The sequence below is a fragment of the Lissotriton vulgaris genome, chromosome 12 (assembly GCF_964263255.1).
Source record: "Lissotriton vulgaris chromosome 12, aLisVul1.2, whole genome shotgun sequence".
In the NCBI taxonomy this organism is placed as follows: Eukaryota; Metazoa; Chordata; class Amphibia; order Caudata; family Salamandridae; genus Lissotriton; species Lissotriton vulgaris.
Window position 1 is genome coordinate 21,671,185 of NC_141700.1, and position 23,267 is coordinate 21,694,451.

At 51.4% G+C, this 23,267-nt stretch overlaps 1 protein-coding gene across 1 annotated transcript in view; it reads left to right on the forward strand.

Annotated features, from left to right (window-relative positions):
• Positions 1-23,267, forward strand: part of MAP1S (microtubule associated protein 1S) — a 77,789-nt gene that overhangs the window by 42,467 nt on the left and 12,055 nt on the right. Inside the window, exons 3-5 of the mRNA XM_086946792.1 lie at positions 4,710-4,792; positions 5,334-5,474; positions 8,282-11,789. Of these exons, the coding sequence (XP_086802918.1) occupies positions 4,710-4,792; positions 5,334-5,474; positions 8,282-11,789 (3,732 nt within the window). The remainder of the gene's footprint in view (positions 1-4,709; positions 4,793-5,333; positions 5,475-8,281; positions 11,790-23,267) is intronic.

The following is a 23,267-nucleotide window of genomic DNA, read 5'->3' on the forward strand; positions in this document are numbered from 1 at the left end:
CACTGGGCAGTATGGCTTCCCCTTCTTTCGCAGGTTGCAGGCAATCCTGCACTGGGCAGTATGGCTTCCCCTTCTTGGGCAGGTTGCAGGCAATCCTGCACTGGGCAGTATGGCTTCCCCTTCTTGGGCAGGTTGCAGGCAATCCTGCACTGGGCAGTATGGCTTCCCCTTCTTGGGCAGGTTGCAGGCAATCCTGCACTGGGCAGTATGGCTTCCCCTTCTTGGGCAGGTGGCAGGCAATCCTCTGCTGTCTAGTATGGCTTCCCCTTCTTGGGCAGGTTGCAGGCAATCCTGCACTAGGCAGTATGGCTTCCCCTTCTTGGGCAGGTGGCAGGCAATCCTCTGCTGTCCAGTATGGCTTCCCCTTCTTGGGCAGGTTGCAGGCAATCCTGCACTGGGCAGTATGGCTTCCCCTTCTTGGGCAGGTTGCAGGCAATCCTGCACTGGGCAGTATGGCTTCCCCTTCTTGGGCAGGTTGCAGGCAATCCTGCACTGGGCAGTATGGCTTCCCCTTCTTGGGCAGGTTGCAGGCAATCCTGCACTGGGCAGTATGGCTTCACCTTCTTGGGCAGGTGGCAGGCAATCCTCTGCTGTCTAGTATGGCTTCCCCTTCTTGGGCAGGTTGCAGGCAATCCTGCACTGGGCAGTATGGCTTCCCCTTCTTGGGCAGGTTGCAGGCAATCCTGCATTGGGCAGTATGGCTTCCCCTTCTTGGGCAGGTTGCAGGCAATCCTACACTGGGCAGTATGGCTTCCCCTTCTTGGGCAGGTTGCAGGCAATCCTGCACTGGGCAGTATGGCTTCCCCTTCTTGGGCAGGTTGCAGGCAATCCTGCACTGGGCAGTATGGCTTCCCCTTCTTGGGCAGGTTGCAGGCAATCCTGCACTGGGCAGTATGGCTTCCCCTTCTTTCGCAGGTTGCAGGCAATCATACACTGGGCAGTATGGCTTCCCCTTCTTGGGCAGGTTGCAGGCAATCCTGCACTGGGCAGTATGGCTTCCCCTTCTTTCGCAGGTTGCAGGCAATCCTGCACTGGGCAGTATGGCTTCCCCTTCTTGGGCAGGTTGCAGGCAATCCTGCACTGGGCAGTATGGCTTCCCCTTCTTTCGCAGGTTGCAGGCAATCCTACACTGGGCAGTATGGCTTCCCCTTCTTTCGCAGGTTGCAGGCAATCCTGCACTGGGCAGTATGGCTTCCCCTTCTTGGGCAGGTTGCAGGCAATCCTGCACTGAGCAGTATGGCTTCCCCTTCTTGGGCAGGTTGCAGGCAATCGTGCACTGGGCAGTATGGCTTCCCCTTCTTGGGCAGGTTGCAGGCAATCGTACACTGGGCAGTATGGCTTCCCCTTCTTGGGCAGGTTGCAGGCAATCCTGCACTGGGCAGTATGGCTTCCCCTTCTTGGGCAGGTTGCAGGCAATCCTGCACTGGGCAGTATGGCTTCCCCTTCTTGGGCAGGTTGCAGGCAATCCTGCACTGGGCAGTATGGCTTCCCCTTCTTGGGCAGGTTGCAGGCAATCCTGCACTGGGCAGTATGGCTTCCCCTTCTTGGGCAGGTTGCAGGCAATCCTGCACTGGGCAGTATGGCTTCCCCTTCTTGGGCAGGTGGCAGGCAATCCTCTGCTGTCTAGTATGGCTTCCCCTTCTTGGGCAGGTTGCAGGCAATCCTGCACTGGGCAGTATGGCTTCCCCTTCTTGGGCAGGTGGCAGGCAATCCTCTGCTGTCTAGTATGGCTTCTCCTTCTTGGGCAGGTTGCAGGCAATCCTGCACTGGGCAGTATGGCTTCCCCTTCTTGGGCAGGTTGCAGGCAATCCTGCACTGGGCAGTATGGCTTCCCCTTCTTGGGCAGGTTGCAGGCAATCCTGCACTGGGCAGTTTGGCTTCCCCTTCTTTCGCAGGTTGCAGGCAATCCTACACTGGGCAGTATGGCTTCCCCTTCTTGGGCAGGTTGCAGGCAATCCTGCACTGGGCAGTATGGCTTCCCCTTCTTTCGCAGGTTGCAGGCAATCCTGCACTGGGCAGTATGGCTTCCCCTTCTTGGGCAGGTTGCAGGCAATCCTGCACTGGGCAGTATGGCTTCCCCTTCTTTCGGAGGTTGCAGGCAATCCTACACTGGGCAGTATGGCTTCCCCTTCTTTCGCAGGTTGCAGGCAATCCTGCACTGGGCAGTATGGCTTCCCCTTCTTGGGCAGGTTGCAGGCAATCCTGCACTGGGCAGTATGGCTTCCCCTTCTTTCGCAGGTTGCAGGCAATCCTGCACTGGGCAGTATGGCTTCCCCTTCTTTCGCAGGTTGCAGGCAATCCTGCACTGGGCAGTATGGCTTCCCCTTCTTGGGCAGGTTGCAGGCAATCCTACACTGGGCAGTATGGCTTCCCCTTCTTGGGCAGGTTGCAGGCAATCCTACACTGGGCAGTATGGCTTCCCCTTCTTGGGCAGGTTGCAGGCAATCCTACACTGGGCAGTATGGCTTCCCCTTCTTGGGCAGGTTGCAGGCAATCCTACACTGGGCAGTATGGCTTCCCCTTCTTGGGCAGGTTGCAGGCAATCCTGCGCTGCGCAGTATGGCTTCCCCTTCTTGGGCAGGTTGCAGGCAATCCTACACTGGGCAGTATGGCTTCCCCTTCTTGGGCAGGTTGCAGGCAATCCTACACTGGGCAGTATGGCTTCCCCTTCTTGGGCAGGTTGCAGGCAATCCTGCACTGGGCAGTATGGCTTCCCCTTCTTGGGCAGGTTGCAGGCAATCCTGCACTGGGCAGTATGGCTTCCCCTTCTTGGGCAGGTTGCAGGCAATCCTGTACTGGGCGGTACCGCTTCCCCTTCTTGGGCAGGTTGCAGGCAATTCTGCACTGGGCAGTATGGCTTCCCCTTCTTGGGCAGGTGGCAGGCAATCCTCTACTGCCTAGTATGGCTTCCCCTTCTTGGGCAGGTTGCAGGCAATTGTACACTGGGCAGTATGGCTTCCCCTTCTTGGGCAGGTTGCAGGCAATCCTACACTGGGCGTGTGCTGCTTTCATGGTGCCAGAATCGGTCCAAGAAGTGTGTGCTGCTTTCATGCTGCCAGAATTGGTGGGGAATATCCTTTACCACGAATCTTTTACAACGGGGTACCGTTACCACGCAGGTTTTACAACGAAAGTCGTTACGACTTGCGCTGGAGGGCGCTGTAGGATAGGGAATAGTTTAATTTACTATCCAACACCTTCCCTACTATCCACTGGGACTGGAGTTGGAATAGTAAATTAAACTATTTCACTATCCAGCGACCCCAACGCAAGTCGTTGTAACGACTTGCGTTGTAAAACCTGCGTTGTAACGGTACGCGTGCTAATACCGCGCTTTGTAACAACATACATCCGAATTGGTCCAAGAAGTTTGTGCTGCTTTCATGCGGCCAGAATCGGAACAAGAAGTGTGTGCTGCTTTCATGCTGCATAATCTGTCCATGAAGTGTGTTCTGCTTTCATGGCACCAGAATCTGTCCATGAAGTGTGTGCTGCTTTCATGCGGCCAGAATCTGTCCATGAAGTGTGTGCTGCTTTCATGCTGCCAGAATCTGTCCATGAAGTGTGTGCTGCTTTCATGCTGCCAGAATCTGTCCATGAAGTGTGTGCTGCTTTCATGGCGCCAGAATCTGTCCATGAAGTGTGTGCTGTTTTCATGCTGCAAGAATCGGTCCATGAAGTGTGTGCTGCTTTCATGCTGCCTGAATCGGTCCATGAAGTGTGTGCTGCTTTCATGCTGCCAGAATTGGTCCATGAAGTGTGTGCTGCTTTCATGGTGCCAGAATCGGTCCATGAAGTGTGTGCTGCTTTCATGGTGCCAGAATCGGTCCATGAAGTGTGTGCTGTTTTCATGCGGCCAGAATCGGTCCATGAAGTGTGTGCTGCTTTCATGCTGCCAGAATCTGTCCATGAAGTGTGTGCTGCTTTCATGCTGCCAGAATCTGTCCATGAAGTGTGTGCTGCTTTCATGCGGCCAGAATCTGTCCATGAAGTGTGTGCTGCTTTCATGCGGCCAGAATCTGTCCATGAAGTGTGTGCTGCTTTCATGCTGCCAGAATCGTTCCATGAAGTGTGTGCTGCTTTCATGCGGCCAGAATCTGTCCATGAAGTGTGTGCTGCTTTCATGCTGCCAGAATCGTTCCATGAAGTGTGTGCTGCTTTCATGCTGCCAGAATCGTTCCATGAAGTGTGTGCTGCTTTCATGCTGCCGGAATCGTTCCATGAAGTGTGTGCTGCCTTAAAGCTTTTGCTCTGAGGTTGTCCAGTGAATGACAACCGTCCATTTAGTATTAATCTTGAAACGGATACTATGTCTGTCCTACCTCAACCCTTCTTTCTGTGTTTGATCGCTGTTGTCCCGGGGAGCGGATGGGTCTCTTCTCTGTGGCTTCGGCAAGGGGTTTGTTTTTGGTGAAAGCAGAGATCCCCAGCTGGGATGGCCGCAGCCTCCTCCCTGTGTCCGATAGACCAGGCCCCGAGCGAGCTGCTGAGGTCGCAGTGAGTCGCATCACCCCCCCGGCCTTGTGCTGCCCGCTCTGCCCGCTACTTGTGTCCGCTGTGTTCCCGTAAGCAGGGCTGCTCTGCTCTGAATCGGCTCCTTGTGTCTCTTTGCGGGGGGGAGGGGGTCTCCTCCGGGTGTTCTTGGGGCGGGGGGTGTTTAAAGCCCCAGTTGTCTCTTCTCACCCTCGTCTTCTTCCCTCCACCTCCAGGGCAGAGGAACCTCCACCACCAGGGGGACAGCCTGGAGTCGCTGGTGCTGCTGAACCCTTCGCTCAAGTCTGTCCGTGCGGAGGTGAGTGCCCGCGCCTGCCTTCAAGGGAGGCTGCTGCCGGGGCTGCCTTGAACCTCGCGTTCACAGTTCATGGGGGCGCAGTGGGGCTGAGGGCTCAGAGCCACGAGGGGTCCGATGCCGCTGGGAGAGCGGCCCCCAGTGTATTTACTACAACAATTCAGCGTACTCTGGTTTCTGGGCTCAGTATTTGCTCAGGACATTATCAGAAACTGAAATGTGGTAGAAGATCCTACAGACGGCTCTCAGAGCTGCGGCTGCTTCTTTTCTTAAATGTCCAGTGGGCGCGTGCCGATGGAGGAGCGCGCAGGGTGGGGGCCGGATTGAAATCTCCAGTTCTGCACCCGGAGGCCTCTCTCTGTTCCTTCCACCCCCAGACCTTGAAGGGCTCATCCTTGCGAGAGGGCTGCTCTTGACCCGCTGCCCTCGGCCCGCTGCCTGCCCGCTGCTTGACAGTGCTTGCTCCCCCCAGACCGCCCCGCGTTTCTCCCCATTGCATGGTTTGAATGTTTGCGTTAATCCTTTGCCCCCCACCTTCTTGCAGCTGTGTAACCTCATCACCAGCGTCTCCAGACAGAAGCTGCTGGTGCTGGCCGGGCCCTGCGCCGAGGGGACCGGGGACCTGGTGCTGCAGGACGGACACTTCTCCCTGGGGGACTTCTTCCAGATCTTCACCGACAAAGAGGTAATGCTGCTGGCCCGGCAGCCTGGGGTGCTCTTGAGGGGAGTGTGAAGGGGTTGCTTGCAGCGATCCCGCTCTAGACATGCTATGTTGGCCGTGCTGAGGTCTTAGTGTGCCATGGGCCTCTTTGTGAAGATATTTTGCAAGTGACTGATTAAAGCAACAGTTGGGTACCGAAGGTGAGCTTCAGTCGGGGCTGCCGCTAGTCTGCACTTTCTCTCTGGTCTGGAGAATCACTGTGTTGGCTTTCTGCACTGTACTGTAGCAGCCTGGTGTGTTTTTTTTTGTGTTAGTTTTGCACATGATTTACGTGGCGTGTGTGTGTGTGTGTGTGTGTGTGTCCCAGAAGCTTAGTGCATTTGGACACAGTCTTGCATCAGATTTGTTTTTCCACTGGTCTGGAAGTGTGAACTTTTGTCCTGGTAACATTTTAAGCATGTTTTTTTGACACTGAATAGGCTGAAGAAACGGACCCCTCAGTGCACAGTGAATGTGGAAGGTCTGTATGAACTTTTTAAGGCCACAAGTGCATATTCAGGTTGTGTAGGCGTTTGTGGGTACACTTGCTAATGCAGGATACCATGTTTGTAACACAAACTATCTCTGAAAGGACTTGGTTTGCAACCTCTTTGCTTTGGATTCAAGAGAATTGTAAAGTTTAAATCTTGCCATTCATTTAACTGCCAAAAAACAATATAGTTTAGTAAGTGGCAGCATTGGGCTCCTTATGATAGTTCGGCACCAGAGGCCTTGCCGATGACCGTTGCACTAAAATTTCCAAAAAGCATCTTTAAAAAAAATCGCATTTGGTGGTTTGGGTGTTGGACGAAGAACTCCAGCACATGATACTAATTTCCAATTCTGAAGACGAGGAAAATTGTGTTGGGTAATCCATTGCGTTTCATACCATGCGCGCTGCAGTGCCCATCATCATTGAGTGATAGAAGGGTTACTCCACTGTTACCAATCCTGGGACGCAGCAGACGGACTCTAGAACAGGGGAACCAGACTTTCCAGGCAGGAGGGCAGAGGAGGGGAGGCTGCTTTACTACCAGCAGGACTCTTTCCGCTAGGAGGGATTGGAGTCTCCGAGTAAGAGCCGGGCCACCTTCATGTCATGCTGTCGTACATTGTGGCGTCCTCCATATCAGGCTTGTTAGCAAGCTGGTCTGAGTTACTTTGGATCAAAAATTCCCACAAGGATTTTGAGGACAAACCAGTATTTGGCACTACTAACTTTTCCAAAACCAAAAATGTCTTTCTTCGTTGTCCTCCAAGTCAAAGGAAGTGCGGAAGAAAGTATAAAAACCCTCTCTAGCAACTAGACAAACAGCTCCATGTTCTGTCTACACCAGTGTGTGCCCGGTTCCTGTCTACGCCCGTGTGTGCCCGGTTCCTGTCTACGCCCGTGTGTGCCCAGTTCCTGTCTACGCCCGTGTGTGCCCAGTTCCTGTCTACGCCCGTGCGTGCCCGGTTCATGTCTCTGGCTTACGCCACTTGTGCTCCTGCATGAACCAGGCCGGTTAGCAGCCTTCGCTCTCATTATCCAGGGAATGCCTACGGGTCCCTCTATTTCTTGGGGGACACTTTTGATCCAATGGATGTCAAGTGTCACGTTTGATATTTGAGTGACTTTGAATTGGGAGGTATTCTAGTCCATCCACGATTCCAATCTCTTCATTAGAGAAGTAGGCGCCGCTTTGAAAAATTGAAACCACGAAGTAATTGAGCTCTGACAAAGTGGAACATTATAAGGTTTTGCTGAACACTTGTCTCTTTGCTGTTTACAGTCTGTGAAAGACTAAAGAACTTTTGCTAGTTTTCGAACAATCCGTGTATAATGTAACTTGACGAGGACTCAATTTAAATTAAAAATACATCTTTCAGTCATAATGTAAAAAAATATTTGCCAACTAATTGTAGCTCTCAAGCTCTGTGGTGCACTTTGCAGTCATCTGTGCTAACTATTTGGGAGTTATAATTCCACACTGGGTATTGAACCCCTCAGATTACCTTGAATTGTGGAACTTTTCCAGTCATGTGCCCTACCGGTAATGCACTGCGTTTGTGAGCCTGTCGCTCAGTCCCAGTGAAGGACCATCGACTAGTATGGGAGGGTAGCCACGACCGCAGGCGTCCCACTCTTTCCACTCAAACCTAGTTAAGCGAGAGCCGCTACACAAGACTGCAGTCCACTACCTATCTGATGCCAGGACAGGTCCCACCTAGGCTGCACCACTAACACACACCTTTGACTCTGACACTGCTATAAATTAAGGTGAATTGTAGGTGTTCTATCTTTTGTTATAGCTTCCTTTTGCTACAAACGGAAAATCTGTATTACAAGTTCCCATAAAAGTACCAATCCACCAGGTCACTCGTGCACAACACCCGACTACTCCCCGTAGAGGCTGTGCTACAAATCAACACTCTTCCAATCCAGCAGTCGTCCACGCTGCGCTTCAGCTAAAGCTCCGTGTAAATAGAACTATAGCACAATGTTTGTGTTTATTTGTAGTAAGCCTGTTGTGAAGCCACATGTGAGATGCTGTACTGAAAGTCTTTGTAATCTTAATTCAGGTAAACATGCGTTTGATCTTTGATGTTTTTGTTCTTTATATTGATAATGTTTCTTGGCAGTGGCGAGTACGTAGATGAGATTGTTACGCCTGAAGATGTATTTTTATTGTTTTGCAAAGTGGACAAGTATTTGTTCCACATATGCTTCATTGACTTTCTGCACCATGTTATATGGAATGTATTTGTTGTGCAATGTTTTAATATTTTACTTTTGTACTTTTTGGTCCAAGATTGGAGATTTGCTGAGTTCTGCGGATCCCTGTGCCAAAGTGAGCCTGACCGTCGCCTGTCCGGAGTTTGGAGACTGGAAGGACTATGATCTAAACCAGCACAACCTCCAGGACTTCATCGAGCTGAAGTTTAACCCTCCTCTTGTTCTTCCTGAGATGGAGGGGCTCCAGGAGTTCACGGAGTACCTGTCTGAATCTCTGGAGCCCCAGTCCCTCTTTGAGGTGCTGGAGCCCCCTCCCAACGTGGGCTTTTTGAAGATGACCAAACCGTGCTGCTACATCCTTCCTGGTGGACGAGGGGATGCCACCTTCTTTGCTGTAAATGGATTCAATGTTTTAATCAATGGCGGGTCCAGTCCCAAGCCTGCCTTTTGGAAGTTTGTGCGACACTTGGAGCGGCTTGATTCGATCTTAGTCACCCACGTTGGAACAGACAGCTTACGTGGTGTTAACAGTTTGCTCCAGAGGAAGATCGCTGAGCTCGAGGAAGATCCCTCTCAGGGCTCTCAGAGCAATGAGGACTGGATGAAAAATTTGATCTCTCCCGAACTTGGTGTCATGTTCCTTAATGTCCCTGAGAATTTGAAAAATGTGGAAGAAAGTTCAGATGTTTTGAAAAGTTGTGATGAAGTTCGCCTAACGTTACAGTACCTTGATAAACTGGGCATGAAGGCTGAGCCAATCATACGGGCACACAGTGCAGTGGTGGAGCCAGTGATCTTGTTACAAAAGATGGGGGTTGGAAGACTGGAAATGTATGTATTGAACCCAGTGCAAGGCAGCAAGGAACTGGAAATGTTCATGCAGCACTGGAGTGGTAATGGTGTGTCTGAAGGGCAGGAACTCCCTTTACAGTGCTTGACTTCTGCCTGTGTGCTCCTGGTCTGGCACCCAGCGAGCCCAACTCAGCAAATAATCAGAGTTTTGTTCCCAGGGTGCACCCCCCAAAACAAGATTCTTGAAGGTCTTGAGAAATTGAAGCATTTAGAATTCTTGAAGTATCCCGTGGTGGCTCGAAGAGATCTAGATGCTCTGGAATCTGTGGCCGGAGAGAGGCACCTGAAACCGAAGAGGACTGACAGTAAGGAGAGCCTCAAGTCTGCCTCGAAACTAAGTCTCGTAGAGAACCGCACTGCAGCGTCTAAAGAGAAGCCTGCCAAAGTGGAGAGAAAAGATGTGAAAACTCCAGCCAAAGAGAAGGCTAAAGTAATGACAAATGGTACTATGAAGGAAAATGTTGTTCATACAGGGGTGAGCGAGAAGGCGAAAGATGCCAAGCTTAATCCAGACGCTACACAAGAAAAGTCTAGGCAGGACGTCCGCCCGAAACTCTCCAAAGAGAAGCTAGTGGCGAAGAAGGAAGAGAAGAAGGAAGTGAAAAAGGAGGAGAAGCCCGTAAAGAAAGAAAGCAGTCTAGATGCCAAACGAGAAACTAAGAAGGAGTCCAAGATGGACCTAAAGAAAGACCTCAAGCCACAGGTAAAGGATACTACTATGGAAAAAACCAAAGACGACTCCAAGAAAGTTGGTAAACCCTCTGCTAGGGACTTGAAAAAGCCTTCCTCTGCTGCTCCAGGTGACTCAAAATTGACACCTGCAAAAACTGGAGCCTTAATAAACTATCCCTCGCTTAAAAAAGAAGTTACACCAGCAGCCAAGGCGGCCGGCACAACAAAATCCAAACCACAAAAGAGAGTGGATCCTCCTCTGCCACCCTTAAATGCTAAAGAGCAGGGAGGGGAGGGTGCCACTTCTGCCACATCATCCCCGGAGGACATGACTGGTGCTTGGGAGATGCTGAAAGAGGAGGAGGGAAGATTAACGGCAGCGTCTGATGTAAAGAAAACAAGTGAGGAATCCACGGATGAAGGGATCGCCACTACAGAAAGCGAGGCAGAGCATTCGCCCCAAGACAATGGTCAATCTGAACATACGAAACAAGAGGCTTCGGGTCGTCCTGGTGCCCTTGATGGTGACGTCTGTGTCCAAAATGGCAATGAAGAAATGGAAAGCCCTGACAGGTTTAGACATTTGGAACTTAGTCCTCCTAAAGCCCTCTGTCCCCCCTCCCCCTTAGCAAAGACGCCTAGAAGGGATCGAGCTGTGAGCTTGGATCTGACCCCACCCGCTATCGGATCCCTGGAAAGCATGAAAGTTGGAATGCTGAATACTTTCCAAGACGTTGCTGATGACTTGTATGGGAGCTCGGAGGAGAAGACTGTGGAAATGGTTTCCCCAACAGGCTCTTGCTTGGTGAGTACCGGACACACACCCTTTCATCAGTCTCCCACAGACCATTTTGGACAGGAAAAAAAATATTGCTCATTGTATAAGGATGACCTCACTCAGGACCTCTGTAAAACTTCAGAGAATGGTGGTGTCTTTGGTGGCCCCAAGTCTTCTCGGGACAGCTCGGTCTCTTCTCAAGGTAAGCAAGCGGGATGCCTCTTATTGAGTCCGTTCAGAGATGACATGCCCGATATATCTCCGACCATTACAACTCCTTCACTTCCTGCAGAAGTTGGCTCGCCGCACTCTACTGAAGTGGATGAGTCTTTGTCTGTATCCTTTGAGCAGGTCCTTCCACCTGTGAGTGAATCCTCCCTAGAAGATGGAAGTGGGCCTCACTCAGATGGTGTCACGCCAGAGCAGGAGGCCCTGGCCAGTAAGAGCGGGATGACGTTGCCAATACGATCATCTCACGGTGCCGCTCGTGATGGCGATGGCTTGGATGTGCCTCTTTTGCACCGAGTGCGGCCTCGCTCTAACTCTCCCCATGAAGTTGATCTGTGCCTAGTATCTCCTTGTGAGTTTGAACACCCAAAGTCTGAAATCTCTCCTTCTGTGAACTTGAGTCCCCGGGATCAGTCTAATGACAGTGACCTCTCTCAGGAGTTGGCCAAGCCTTTGGAAGAAAGTAAGGGGCAAAAGACTTCTGTGAGTAAAAGACAGAAAGGCGATGAAACCCCTCCAACTTCAGTGAGCGAGTCTCTGCCCACCATATCCGATTCAGATATTCCTCCTGGAACGGAGGAGTGCCCATCGATCACAGCTGATGCAGGATTGGACTCTGATGAGGAGTCTGATAACCTGCTAAAGTCCTCCTCCAGTAGGTCTCAAGACCCACCGCCAGCACCCATGAAGGATCCTCTCCCGCTGCCTCCGCAGCCTGGAATCTGCATGGTGGATCCCAACGCACTACAAACCGAGCAGGCAAAAAATGTGAAGACAGATGCAGGGAAAAAACCAGCATCCAAACCTTCATCCGCCACTCTGCTCAAAACTGATCACTCCAAACCCTCAGCTGGCAACAAAAGTAAAACTCTACAAACTCCACTCCGAGAAGCAGGTGACCGGCCCTCTAGGCTGTCCCTTGGTGGTAAAGCTGAGCACCCGGAAAAGACTCCTCGACTGAATGCCGATCCCAAGACGCAGCCTATTGCTAGGAATGCAAGCAAGGCTGGTGGCGCTAAATCTTCCCTTACTCCTGGACGTCCAGTTTCTGCAGGTAAATGCCATTTATTTTTAACGTTTTATAGAGCGCGAACAAGACCCTTGCGGATATCAGAGCGCTTTACACACAGAGGTTCTACAGACAACATAAATCATTTAACATACCATTTTGTGCAAAGATGAGCAAAACTGTGTAAGACCATGTGTACCCAAAGAGTCAAGGCAAGAGGTGCCCAGGTGGTCTAGCTGACCATTGTCATAAAAGGAATACTAGTGATTCTCGACATTTCCTTAGCGTATATTCATGTAAATTTTGCCAAGAGAATCGATTTTACTACTTTTTTGAAGGATGCTTTGAATGAGATGTCTGGTTTCTGGATGGAGTGCATTCCAGATCCTGGGCGCCATCCCTGAGAAGGACAGTTTTTTTTTTCTTGAATCTTTGTGGTTTCAGTAGTAGATTTTCTGCGCTTCTTTTGGATCTAGAGCCACCCGAGATTGTCCATTTCTGAGCGAGCTAACTGGGCAAGTTGTGATGTATGGCCTTATGCGTCATGCACGCAATTTTCATGTGTATTCTAGCTTCGTATGGCAGCCAGTTCAAGGATTTCAAGTCTGGAGAGATGTGGGAGTTTCTTTTAGAGCCAGTGATGAGTCTCGCCGCAGCATTAATAGAGGCTCTTAGGGGTGCAGTTGTCCATTTGGGGAGGCCACAGAGAGCGACCGTTCCATAATCTACTCAAGGGATAACTAGAGCTTGGACTGCGGTCCTGAAGTCATTGGCGGGCAGGAAGGGTTTCAGCTCCTCAATGTATTGATCTGGAAATTTGCTCCCTTAGTTGCATTACTGATATCATTCTGCATATTGAGTTTGCAGTCGAGGGTTATGCCTAATGAATTCACTGAGTCCACAAAGGTTGGTTGAACGTTGAACGTTGAATGCAGTAAGATGTTTGAGCCAATCATGTATGATGGGGACTTTGGCCGATGGTGCTATTAGGAGGAATTCAGTTTGAGATGATTCTCTGCCAGCCGTGTCTGTGTGTTCCTAAGCATTGTGTTGAGTAGTTTGATGTCTTCCGGGGTGTGCATTTTAAGGTAGAGTTTGGTATCGTCTGCGTACACATAATATTGCACGTTAGATGCTTGCAGCAGTGCGGTGAGTGGTTCCATTACTAAATTGAACAATGTCTGAGATAAGGAGGATCCTTGTGGAACACCCAGTGTTACTGGAACGGATGTGGACAGGGTATTGTTAATCTTGAATTTTTGCGTCTGGTTATGAAGAAAGGAGGTAAACCACTTGAGCACTGTTCCTGATAAACCCATTCTGTCATTCAACAGATCTAATGGTGGTACCAGCCTAGAATGAATGCCCTGCTCTCTCTGCCTTCATCCTCTGTCTGCTGCAGTTGGGTATCCTAGAACCTCAGAATTCTTGTGGCTCTCGTAATAAGACGTCCTGTTTTCATAGGTTCGAGGCATGTGGGCTGCTGAATTCATATCTGTGCATAGATCGCCACCTAGTGTTGGGTCCGGATGATTGCACATTGTTGTCCTGGAAGAGTCTTCGAAGTATCACGAGATAGGTGGCTCCTCCCCTGGACTACAGTGCGCATGGGCATCGCCTCCATCCCCAGATTGTTTTTTTCCGCCATTGGGTTCGGATGTGTTTCGGTTCCCTCTGTCGGAACCGATAGTTGTTCTATTTCTACTCGAGACCAAAAGGTCTTTAGGCTGGGCGTCGGTATAGTTGCGTGCGGGTTTTCTTTCTGACTCTCAGCTCCGATTCCTTGCTGCCCTTCCACGTGCCTTCGGCGCGGACGGGCCTACATTACACCTCTAGCCATGGAGCGGACTCCATTTAAAAAGTGTCCGCTGTGCCACTCAAAATATTCGCACCTCGACGTGCACCCTGTGTGCAATACCTGCTTGTCGCCGGATCACCGCGAGGACACCTGCATGGCGTGTTCGAGATTCCGGAGCAAGAAGACACTGAAAATTCGCCGGGCCAATCGACTCCAGGCTCAACTATCGGCTGCGGCGCCCCCTCCAGAAGACATTTTCCAGGAATCTGTCGAGGTAGAAGACGACGCGCAAGACTCGGACTCCGGTCCCGTGTACGATGAGGAGACCTACGACGCGGGTGAGGAGGACTTTGACGAAGTCTCCGACGAGGTAGGGGACGACGATCAGGCTTGTGCCACGATGGGGGATAGCTCAGAGGAGGAGCATCCCCAACCAGACTCAGGGGTTATACCCCTTCAAACGGCCCAGGTCGAGGGATCGCCTTCGGGCCTTACCCAAGATCTCACTATAAGTCCTACGTCCCCGCCTCCGGGCCCGGTCACGGACATTTCGGAACCATCACTTCAGTTGATAAAACCGAAAGTGAAGCCAACTGGTCACGCGCCATCGGACCCGAAAACGAAACCGAAAGTGGCGCAGGTGATGAAGGTTCTGGAGGCGTCAAATACAAAGGCATCCAAAATGGCCGACCAGAAGCGTCGCGCCAAAATGGCCGACCCGAAACCATCCGGGTCGGCGCCGAAGGCGAAGATCTCAGATGCGGCTGCATCGGCGCCGAAAGGGGTCGTGGACCCGAAGACGGCTCCGAAGAAACGTCAGGGCGACGACGCCGATGGGCATGGGCCGCCGGCACCGAAGAAAGTGCCCTCTGTCATTGTGGATCTCGAGGATGAGGATTCGCTCGAGCCAGTCCAGCCCTCTCCAGCCTTCACAAAGAAGGTGGCGGAATCCTTGCAGCGGATTCGAAAAGCCGGGGTGGTTCCCGCTCAGGACACTGTGGCGCCTCAGACTACCACGGGCCACAAGCCTATCCGTTTCACTCTCCCGCCCAAGTCGGCGCCGAAGGCCTTCGCGCCGAAGCCGGGCGGACCCGCTAAGGAACCATTGCCACCCAAAGCTGCCTCAGCGGTGCCAAAGCCTCGACTCCAGTCACTTGCGGTCGAGGAACGTCGTGCGGTGTTCATCGACGCCAACACTGGAAAACTGTCGCTCCTCAAGAGGAAGATCACGACGGAGCCGGCGTTGGAACCCTTTAAGATCCCTCTTAAAAACAAAAAGGACTCTGCGGGATCTTCGGCTATGGTGGAACCTGTGTCCCCCCAGGCCCTGGGGCACTCGCCGGCGCATTCAGTCGCAGTCGATGCCGACGAGGAGGATCCCGAGTACACCTATCCGGCGTACTCGGATCCGGAGGAGGAGCCTGTGCCCTGGACCACCGGGGCCGACAACGAGGACCCGCAGTCGGGTCAGGACACTCAGCTTTTCGCCGCCAAGACGTCCCCTACAGAAGACTCGGCGGCCTTCAATGCACTGATAGAGAGAGCTGCGGCCAACCACGACGTCGAACTACACTCCGACCCCGTGGATGTGGACTTCTTGTTCGACACCTTCTCGGTGGCTGAAAAGTCGGTCAAAACGCTGCCGATGCTTAAGGGGGTGCTCAAGCATGCCGCAGAGGTCTTCAGGGAACCCACACGGGCGCGTGTGGTCAACCCTCGGATCGACAGGAAATATCGGGCAGCACCCACAGATCCAACGTATATCAAGGGACACTTGCCATTGGACTCCTTGGTCGTTTCCAACGCTCGGAAGAGGGCAAACTCTCAAACAACTGGTGACGCTCCTCCCCCAGATAAAGAGTCGAAAATCTTCGAAGCCTCAGGCAAAAGGATCGCTGCACAGGCAGCTAACATCTGGAAGATTTCTAACACCCAAGCCCTGCTCGCACGTTATGATAGGGCACATTATGACACACTTGAGGCCATCCTACAACACCTACCTGACCAATACAAGTAGGCAGGGGAGATGCTTATTCAGGAGGGTAAACTCATTACTAACGCATCCATCAAATGTGCACTGGATGTGGCAGACACGGCCTCCAGGGCTATCAATACAAGCGTGTTGCTTAGACGCCATGCCTGGCTTAGGATTTCGGGGTTCAAACCCGACATCCAGACTACTATACTAAACCAAACAGTCAATCCCGACCATCTGTTTGGCCCTGAAGTGGATGCCTCCCTGGAAAAGATGAAAAAAGACCAGGAAACTGCCAAGTCAATGGGGGCTTTACAAAGTCAGCAGTTTCGGGGTGGCTCCTTTCGCCGCTCAAATTCAAAAGGCACCTCAAGAGGACAGGCATCCCAATCCACACAATATTACAAGGGTAACACCCAAGCCTCGTTTAACAACAAGGGCAGAGGTGGTTACAGAGGCAATAATGTCAAGGGCAGGGGACGTGGAAACAATGGCTCCAGGTCCACCACCACCAACAAGCAGTGACGTCTTGTCACTGCCCCCCGACCACACAACACCAGTCGGGGGGAGACTCCAGCAGTTCCTGCCGGCATGGGAGTCCATCACCACGGACAGGTGGGTGAGGTCTCTTATCCAGTACGGGTACTGTCTGGAGCTTACGTCCATTCCACCGGACATACCGCCAAGAAACCGTCCTATGTCCAGCGAGCACTTGACCTTGTTGCAGCAAGAAGCTCTACTCATGCTGCAAAAAGGGGCGATAGAGCTCGTTCCATTGCAAGAACAGGGAACAGGGGTTTACTCCCTCTATTTTCTCATACCCAAAAAGGACGGGTCCCTCAGACCGATCCTGGACCTCAGGCCCCTGAACTGGTACATCCTCTCGGAGCACTTCCATATGCTCACGTTGCAGCAGGTGCTTCCCCTGCTTCAACAGGGGGACTTCCTGGCTACACTGGATCTGAAGGATGCATATTTTCATATCCCCCTGCATCCTTCACACAGGAAGTATCTCAGATTCACAATCTTAAACCAGCATTACCAGTTCAAGGTTCTGCCGTTCGGGGTCACCACAGCGCCAAGGGTATTTACAAAATGCCTGGCGACCGTGGCGGCGCATCTCCGTCGCCAGCACGTCCACGTCTTTCCCTACCTGGACGACTGGCTCATTCAAGCAAGGACAGAACAGCAGTGCGTCGACCACGTGTCACGCACCATTCATCTCCTGCACGATCTGGGATTCTCTCTGAACTACCCAAAGTCCCATCTCCAGCCCGCCCACGTGCGACAGTATCTGGGCGCGACAATCGACACTCTGGCAGCCACTGCGCAGCCAAATTCAGTGAGAATCGCCAGTATCCAGGCGCTGATCCAACGATTCAGACCCCAACACTCGCTTCCAGCGAGGGTGTTCATGCAGTTGATAGGCATGATGGCCTCCTGCATCTCCATTGTCCCGCACGCGAGACTACATATGCGTCCGCTTCAGGAGTGCCTGGCACGTCAGTGGACTCAGGCTCATGGGCAACTGACAGACCTAGTGTTGGTGAGCGGTCGGGCGTACAACTCTCTGCATTGGTGGAATCCGCAAAACCTTTGCAAGGGCCGACCATTCCAAGAGCCTGTCCCACAGATTATCCTGACAACGGACGCCTCTCTCCAGGGATGGGGAGCGCATGTACTCCACTACACGGTGCAGGGACTATGGACACTACAGCAAAGGAAGAGGCACATCAATGTGTTGGAACTGATGGCAATCTTCATGGCCTTAAAGGCGTTCAAAGTACATCTGTGCAACAAAGTCGTGTTGATCCGGACGGACAACATGACAGCCATGTACTACATTCTGAAACAGGGAGGCACACACTCTCCACAGCTGTCTCATCTGGCTCAGAGCGTGTGGAAGTGGGCCATTCAGAGGAACATCTTCCTCATGGCAGAGCATCTCCCGGGCAAAGACAATCAAATGGCGGACCTGCTCAGCAGGCACAGCCATCAGATGCACGAGTGGGAGATACATCCATCAGTACTCCAACCGTACTTCCAAAGGTGGGGTCATCCAGAGATAGACCTATTCGCCACAAAGGAGAACGCAAAATGCCAAAGCTTCGCCGCCAGGTTCCCACACCCGCAATCACAGGGCAATGCGATGTGGATGAACTGGTCAGGCAGATTTGCGTACGCTTTTCCCCCAGCACCTCTGATACCGCTGGTGGCACGCAAGCTCAGGCAGCACTCGATGACTCTCATCCTGGTTGCTCCAACGTGGGCTCGCCAACCATGGTACACCACGTTTCTCGAACTCTCCGTGGTACCTCATCAAAGGCTTCATCTCACTCCCAGCCTTCTGACGCAGAGCCATGGCGACATTCAGCACCCAGATCCGCAACAGCTCAACCTGGCGATCTGGCTCCTGAAGTCCTAGAGTTTGGCTACCTCAATCTTCCTCCCGATTGCATGGACATCATTCGGGAGGCAAGGAAGCCCACTACTAGAGCTTGTTATGCGGCTAAATGGAAGAGATTTGTCATCTACTGTGCTAACCACGATATTGACCCGCTAGATGCTTCCATTCAAAACATCATCTGTTACCTTTTTCACCTGTATCGATGCAATCTAGCGTACTCTTCCATCCGCATTCACCTGTCTGCTATGGCAGCATACCTCCAGAATAGGCAGCACCTGTCACTCTTTAAGGTCCCTGCTATCAAGGCCTTTCTGGAAGGACTCAAAAGGGGTCATTCCACCAAGGACCCCACCAGCTCCAGAATGGAACCTCAATGTGGTTCTTACGAGGCTGATGGGTCCTCCCTTTGAGCCACTGCACTCTTGTGAGCTTCAGTTTCTGACTTGGAAAGTTGCGTTCTTAGTAGCAATTACATCGCTACGGAGGGTTAGCGAGCTGCAGGCGCTCACCATCCAAGAACCTTTTTTCCAAGTACATGCTAACAGGGTGGTGCTCCGCACTAACCCTAAATTCCTACCCAAAGTGGTATCACAATTCCACATGAATCAAACAATTGAATTGCCGGTGTTTTTCCAAAACCCAGAGACGCTGGCGGAGCGCATGCTCCATACCCTTGATGTGAAACGGGCTTTAATGTACTATGTAGACAGGACGAAAGATTTCCGCAAAACCAAACAACTTTTTGTTGCTTTTGCCACACACCACAAGGGAAACGCTATCTCCAAAGCGGGGATTGCTAGATGGATAGTAAAGTGCATTCAGATCTGCTATGCTAAAGCTAAGCGCACTCTCACTATCCCACCGAGGGCCCACTCCACCAGGAAGTTAGGGGCCTCTATGGCTTTCCTAGGTAACATTCCCTTAGAAGATATCTGTAGAGCAGCCACATGGTCTACCACACATACTTTCACTAAACACTACTGTGTAGACGTGCATTCCAAACAGCAGGCAGCTGTTGGTCAGGCTGTTCTAAAAACGCTTTTTCAAACTGCTGCAGCTGGCACGGGCGGCCGCCGATAATGGAGGGACTGCTATGTATTCTATGCACAGATATGAATTCAGCAGCCCACATGCCTCGAACTGCAAATGCTACTTACCAGTATGCATCTGTTCTTGGCATGTAGGGCTGCTGACATTCATATCGCCCACCCTCCTCCCCGGCGCCCGTAGCAGCTGCAGTGTTCATTCATATATACACATATGATCATAGCATGGCCATCATTCACATTCTTCACTCCATCTCTGCCAATGGCTAAAAACAATCTGGGGATGGAGGCGATGCCCATGCGCACTGTAGTCCAGGGGAGGAGCCACCTATCTCGTGATACTTCGAAGACTCTTCCAGGACAACAATGTGCAATCATCCGGACCCAACACTAGGTGGCGATCTATGCACAGATATGAATGTCAGCAGCCCTACATGCCAAGAACAGATGCATACTGGTAAGTAGCATTTGCATTTTAGATCTCTTCCCCACAGCTTAGGCATTTATCTGTTTTTAGTACTTGCTTTAACCACTTTCTTGCTACTTCTGGATTGAGACTTCTTTCTTTAAGTACCAACTGTTGATTGTATAATATTACTGAAAGGTGTGTGCCATGGACAGAATTTGAGGGGTGGGTTGGTGATCCCTTAGCTGATACACACTGTAATGGAAAAAACACTCTAAAACAACAGCTGGGCTGGTAACTCCGAATACTTCAAATTTTAAGAGCAGGTAGACCGCTGTGTAGTATGTGGGGCTATAGATAAGCCTGCCATCAATTGTTGAGCTTGGGCTTTTGCAAGTTATTTTTCAGAGGAAGTCTTTAGAGTCATGAGATGCACTGTGACCTCACTTTTGGTCCACAATGCGAATGGGCACGGACTGGATCTCGGACTGTGCCTCCCACCACCCCACCATCTGGTTCACTCATACAAAGCGAGAGCTCCATAGTTGCTTCTTGCATTTTTTTTTTTTTTTTTTTTTTTTACCCAACATGATTCAACTTTGATAGCACTGCTTTTGGAAGTCCACATATGATGACTTTGTTGGTCCGCTTCACTGTACTGCCTCAGAGGACTGGCAAATACAGCTCAATGCCTTGGACACTGGGAGCCTTCCCATGCCCATCAGACCATAGACGCCGGCAAATGTAGGTTGTAAAGGAATGATGGATTGGACACTCCTCCAGTATTGCCCGGTGCAATTCCCAGTGCCTGCGGTTGGATCACCAGGTCTGAAGTCTGTGCCTGTCGCCTAATTAGTGACTCCTTCAATCAGTTCTGCCTCATCTTCCACTCCAAAATGAACTGGACTCCTCTGAGTGTACCTTCAGTCATTCTCTGAGACTCTGGACATCTTTGAAGGATTCCACTTTGGCACCAAAGCAGGTGGTGATGCGTGCGTATCCGGCATCCAGGCAGTGCAGAGTCCACTAAGGGATGATTGCACACCTTTTTCTGATACAACAGTCAATATGACGGCATCGATAGGCTACCAGCCTATAGAAACTGACCCACCGATGAAACCACCCCAGACCACATGCTTGACTTTGCGTCTTTAGCCTCAAGTCTGAAGTCCACCTGCATCTCCTCAATTAGTTGCCTCTCTGTGGCCCCCAGGTTGTCAAAGATAATAAGGAACAGAGATTGCCAAGTCTGTGGGTGCTCTGCAAACCTCAACTATACGAGGTTCCTTTTGTAAAAACAGCCCATGGAGTCAAGGCTACACACCAGATTAGACAGTCTTCCCAAAGACAGCAGCACACTTCTCACCTGCAGGGTAAGTAGCACTTGTAAAAAAAAGCTTTCACCTCTAAGCAGTGATTCATCCCACTTTCTTTCCCTCAAAACCATGTCACCTGGGGAGAATACAAGATGCGTCTCTACCGGGGAATAAATCAGATAAAACCTGTGGGTTTCAGCTGTTCCCAATGGCTACTGTCCAGAATGTCTCGCAACATATTCCATCATTGGACTCTGCAGACCCGTCCACAGCAGGGCCATTCGCCTTCTTGAGGAAGCGGTAGAAGCACTATTACAAAGGGGCAAAACGGAGCCTCCACACCAAGGGAAAGGGCATCTGTTATTGACTTCATCATTCCCAAAAAGGACAGTGCCCTGCGGGACTATCCGGGACCTCCAGCCAGAAAACGAATACACGCTGGTACAACATTTGTAGGAAGACTTTCCTGTGTTCCGACAAAGTTATTTCTTGACCGTGCTCAACCTCAAACACCACCTTCCACATATCTATCCTCCCTGCCCATCACCAGAACCTGCGCTTTGTGGTAAGTTGACATCACTACTAATGTGAAGTTACTTCCTTTCGTGGTAGCACAACTCAAGTTTGTTCGCCAAGTACCTAGCGTCTGTTATTTCCCACCTACAATTGGCTGATCAAGAGCGGCACGAGGCGTCAATGCCTAGCCCTCCCTGAAGCAGTGGTTTTCATGCTTCAGAATTTGGTATTCATCATAAATGCCCCCAAGTCCCATCTACAACTTTGATAGATCCAGGTTTATCCGGCTTCTGTGTCAATCCAGCTACAGGGAAAGCCAGACCCAACCAACAATTAGTATTGGCGTTCCCGTAGCCTCTTTCGGCCAGCCTAGTCCACTCCCGTACAGAATCATGATGTTCCACCAGGGCTGATGGCCTTGTGTGTCTGGCGTTCCCCACACCAAGCTTCACATTCGCCCCCCTCCATCCCCCCCTACAAGTGTCTCATGCGGCAATGTACAGTAAAGGCCACCACTCGCTGCTCTGGCATTGGTGGAGCAGCAACAACTTGCTGTGGAGCAGTCCTTTCTCAGGCCCTATTCCTCTGGCAACAATGACCATGGACGCCTCATCTTAACTCCATAACCGTGCTTGGGGTGTGGACGGCACAGCACAAGGGCCTCCCCATCAGTTGCTTTCAGTTGCTTGCCATTCGCTTAGCCCATTGAGATTATTCGAGTGAATGTAGTCCTCTGCAAGATGGACAACCTGACAGCCACGCACTATTTACAGAAACCGGGCAGCACGCATGCTTCCTGGTCCACATCTTTGCAGACCAGCTCGGAAGGATGCATCAACCAGTCCGCGAGTGGGAACTCCACCTATACGTCCTTCAAAGGGCTTTCTAGCATTGGGGTACCCCACAAATAGACCTGCTCGCCACCCTGAAAATGCAAAATGCTTACATGTCACCTCGTATCTACAGACAGTGGGCAGTACACTATGGATACACTGGTCCGGGATCTTTTGCCTCCTCATCCACTTCTCTCGTATGTGGGGATGAAAAGGAGACGGACGCCTGACGGTCAGACTGGCGGCTCCTCTTGGGCCAGGCAGCCGCGGTACTTCAAGCTCATCCTGAAACGTTCCCATCAGTTCCCACGAGTTGCTGCCACTTAGGCAGCACTTTGTCAGACAAGGCCAGATAAAACACCCCGGCTGCAGACCGCTCAACCTATCAAAGGAGTTCATGACCCTTTTCTGGGAAGTACCTTGGTCTATCTCACAAGCCTGTAATGTGAGACACTAGCAAAGGCTGTCCTCTACTGCATTTCCAAAAACCAAGAACTCCTAAAGGCTAATGTGTGGGACTTCATCTGCTATATTTTACACCTGCAGAAGTCACGCCTCTCCTACACCTCACCCCTGCAGCACGTTACGTGTGGCACATGGAAGATTCATAGCGCTTCAGAATCCTAGCAGTCTGGGGTTTCATGGGAAGTCTGAAGAGTGTCCGACCTTCTCGAACACCTCCTGCCCCCTTGTGGGACTTGAATGTAGTTCTTGCGATTCTCATGGAGTCACCCTCTGAACTTCTACACTCGTATCCTTTACCCTTCTCCTCTTCGTACAGGGCGGCCTTACAATGGGCCTTAATTTTGGTGCGATGCATTCGCAAACTGCAAGCGCGCCCCTTACAAGAACTATTCATTCGGTTTCACCGAGGGAAGGTTTTTCTCAGGACCAATCCTCGGTGTCCCCCTATGATGGTCTCCCCTTTTCACCCCAGAGTGTGGAGCTTCCGCCTTCTTTCACAACCAGATAGTCGCGGAAAGAGCTGTTTTGTGTTACAGAGCCAGGCCCAAGCCCTTTCGAAGTCTTCACAAAGTCTACAAGTAGCTGGTCAATCACACAAGGGTCCTCCAGTCTCAAAGCGTGGGGAGCACGATATGGTAGTCCAAAAGCATCCAAACTTGTTACCACAAAGCTAATAGTTAACCTTTCCCCTCCTCCAAAAGGCGCACTCCACCCACCCGTAAAAGGGGCGACCGTGGCCTTCTTGGCACTTTCTGCTCGTT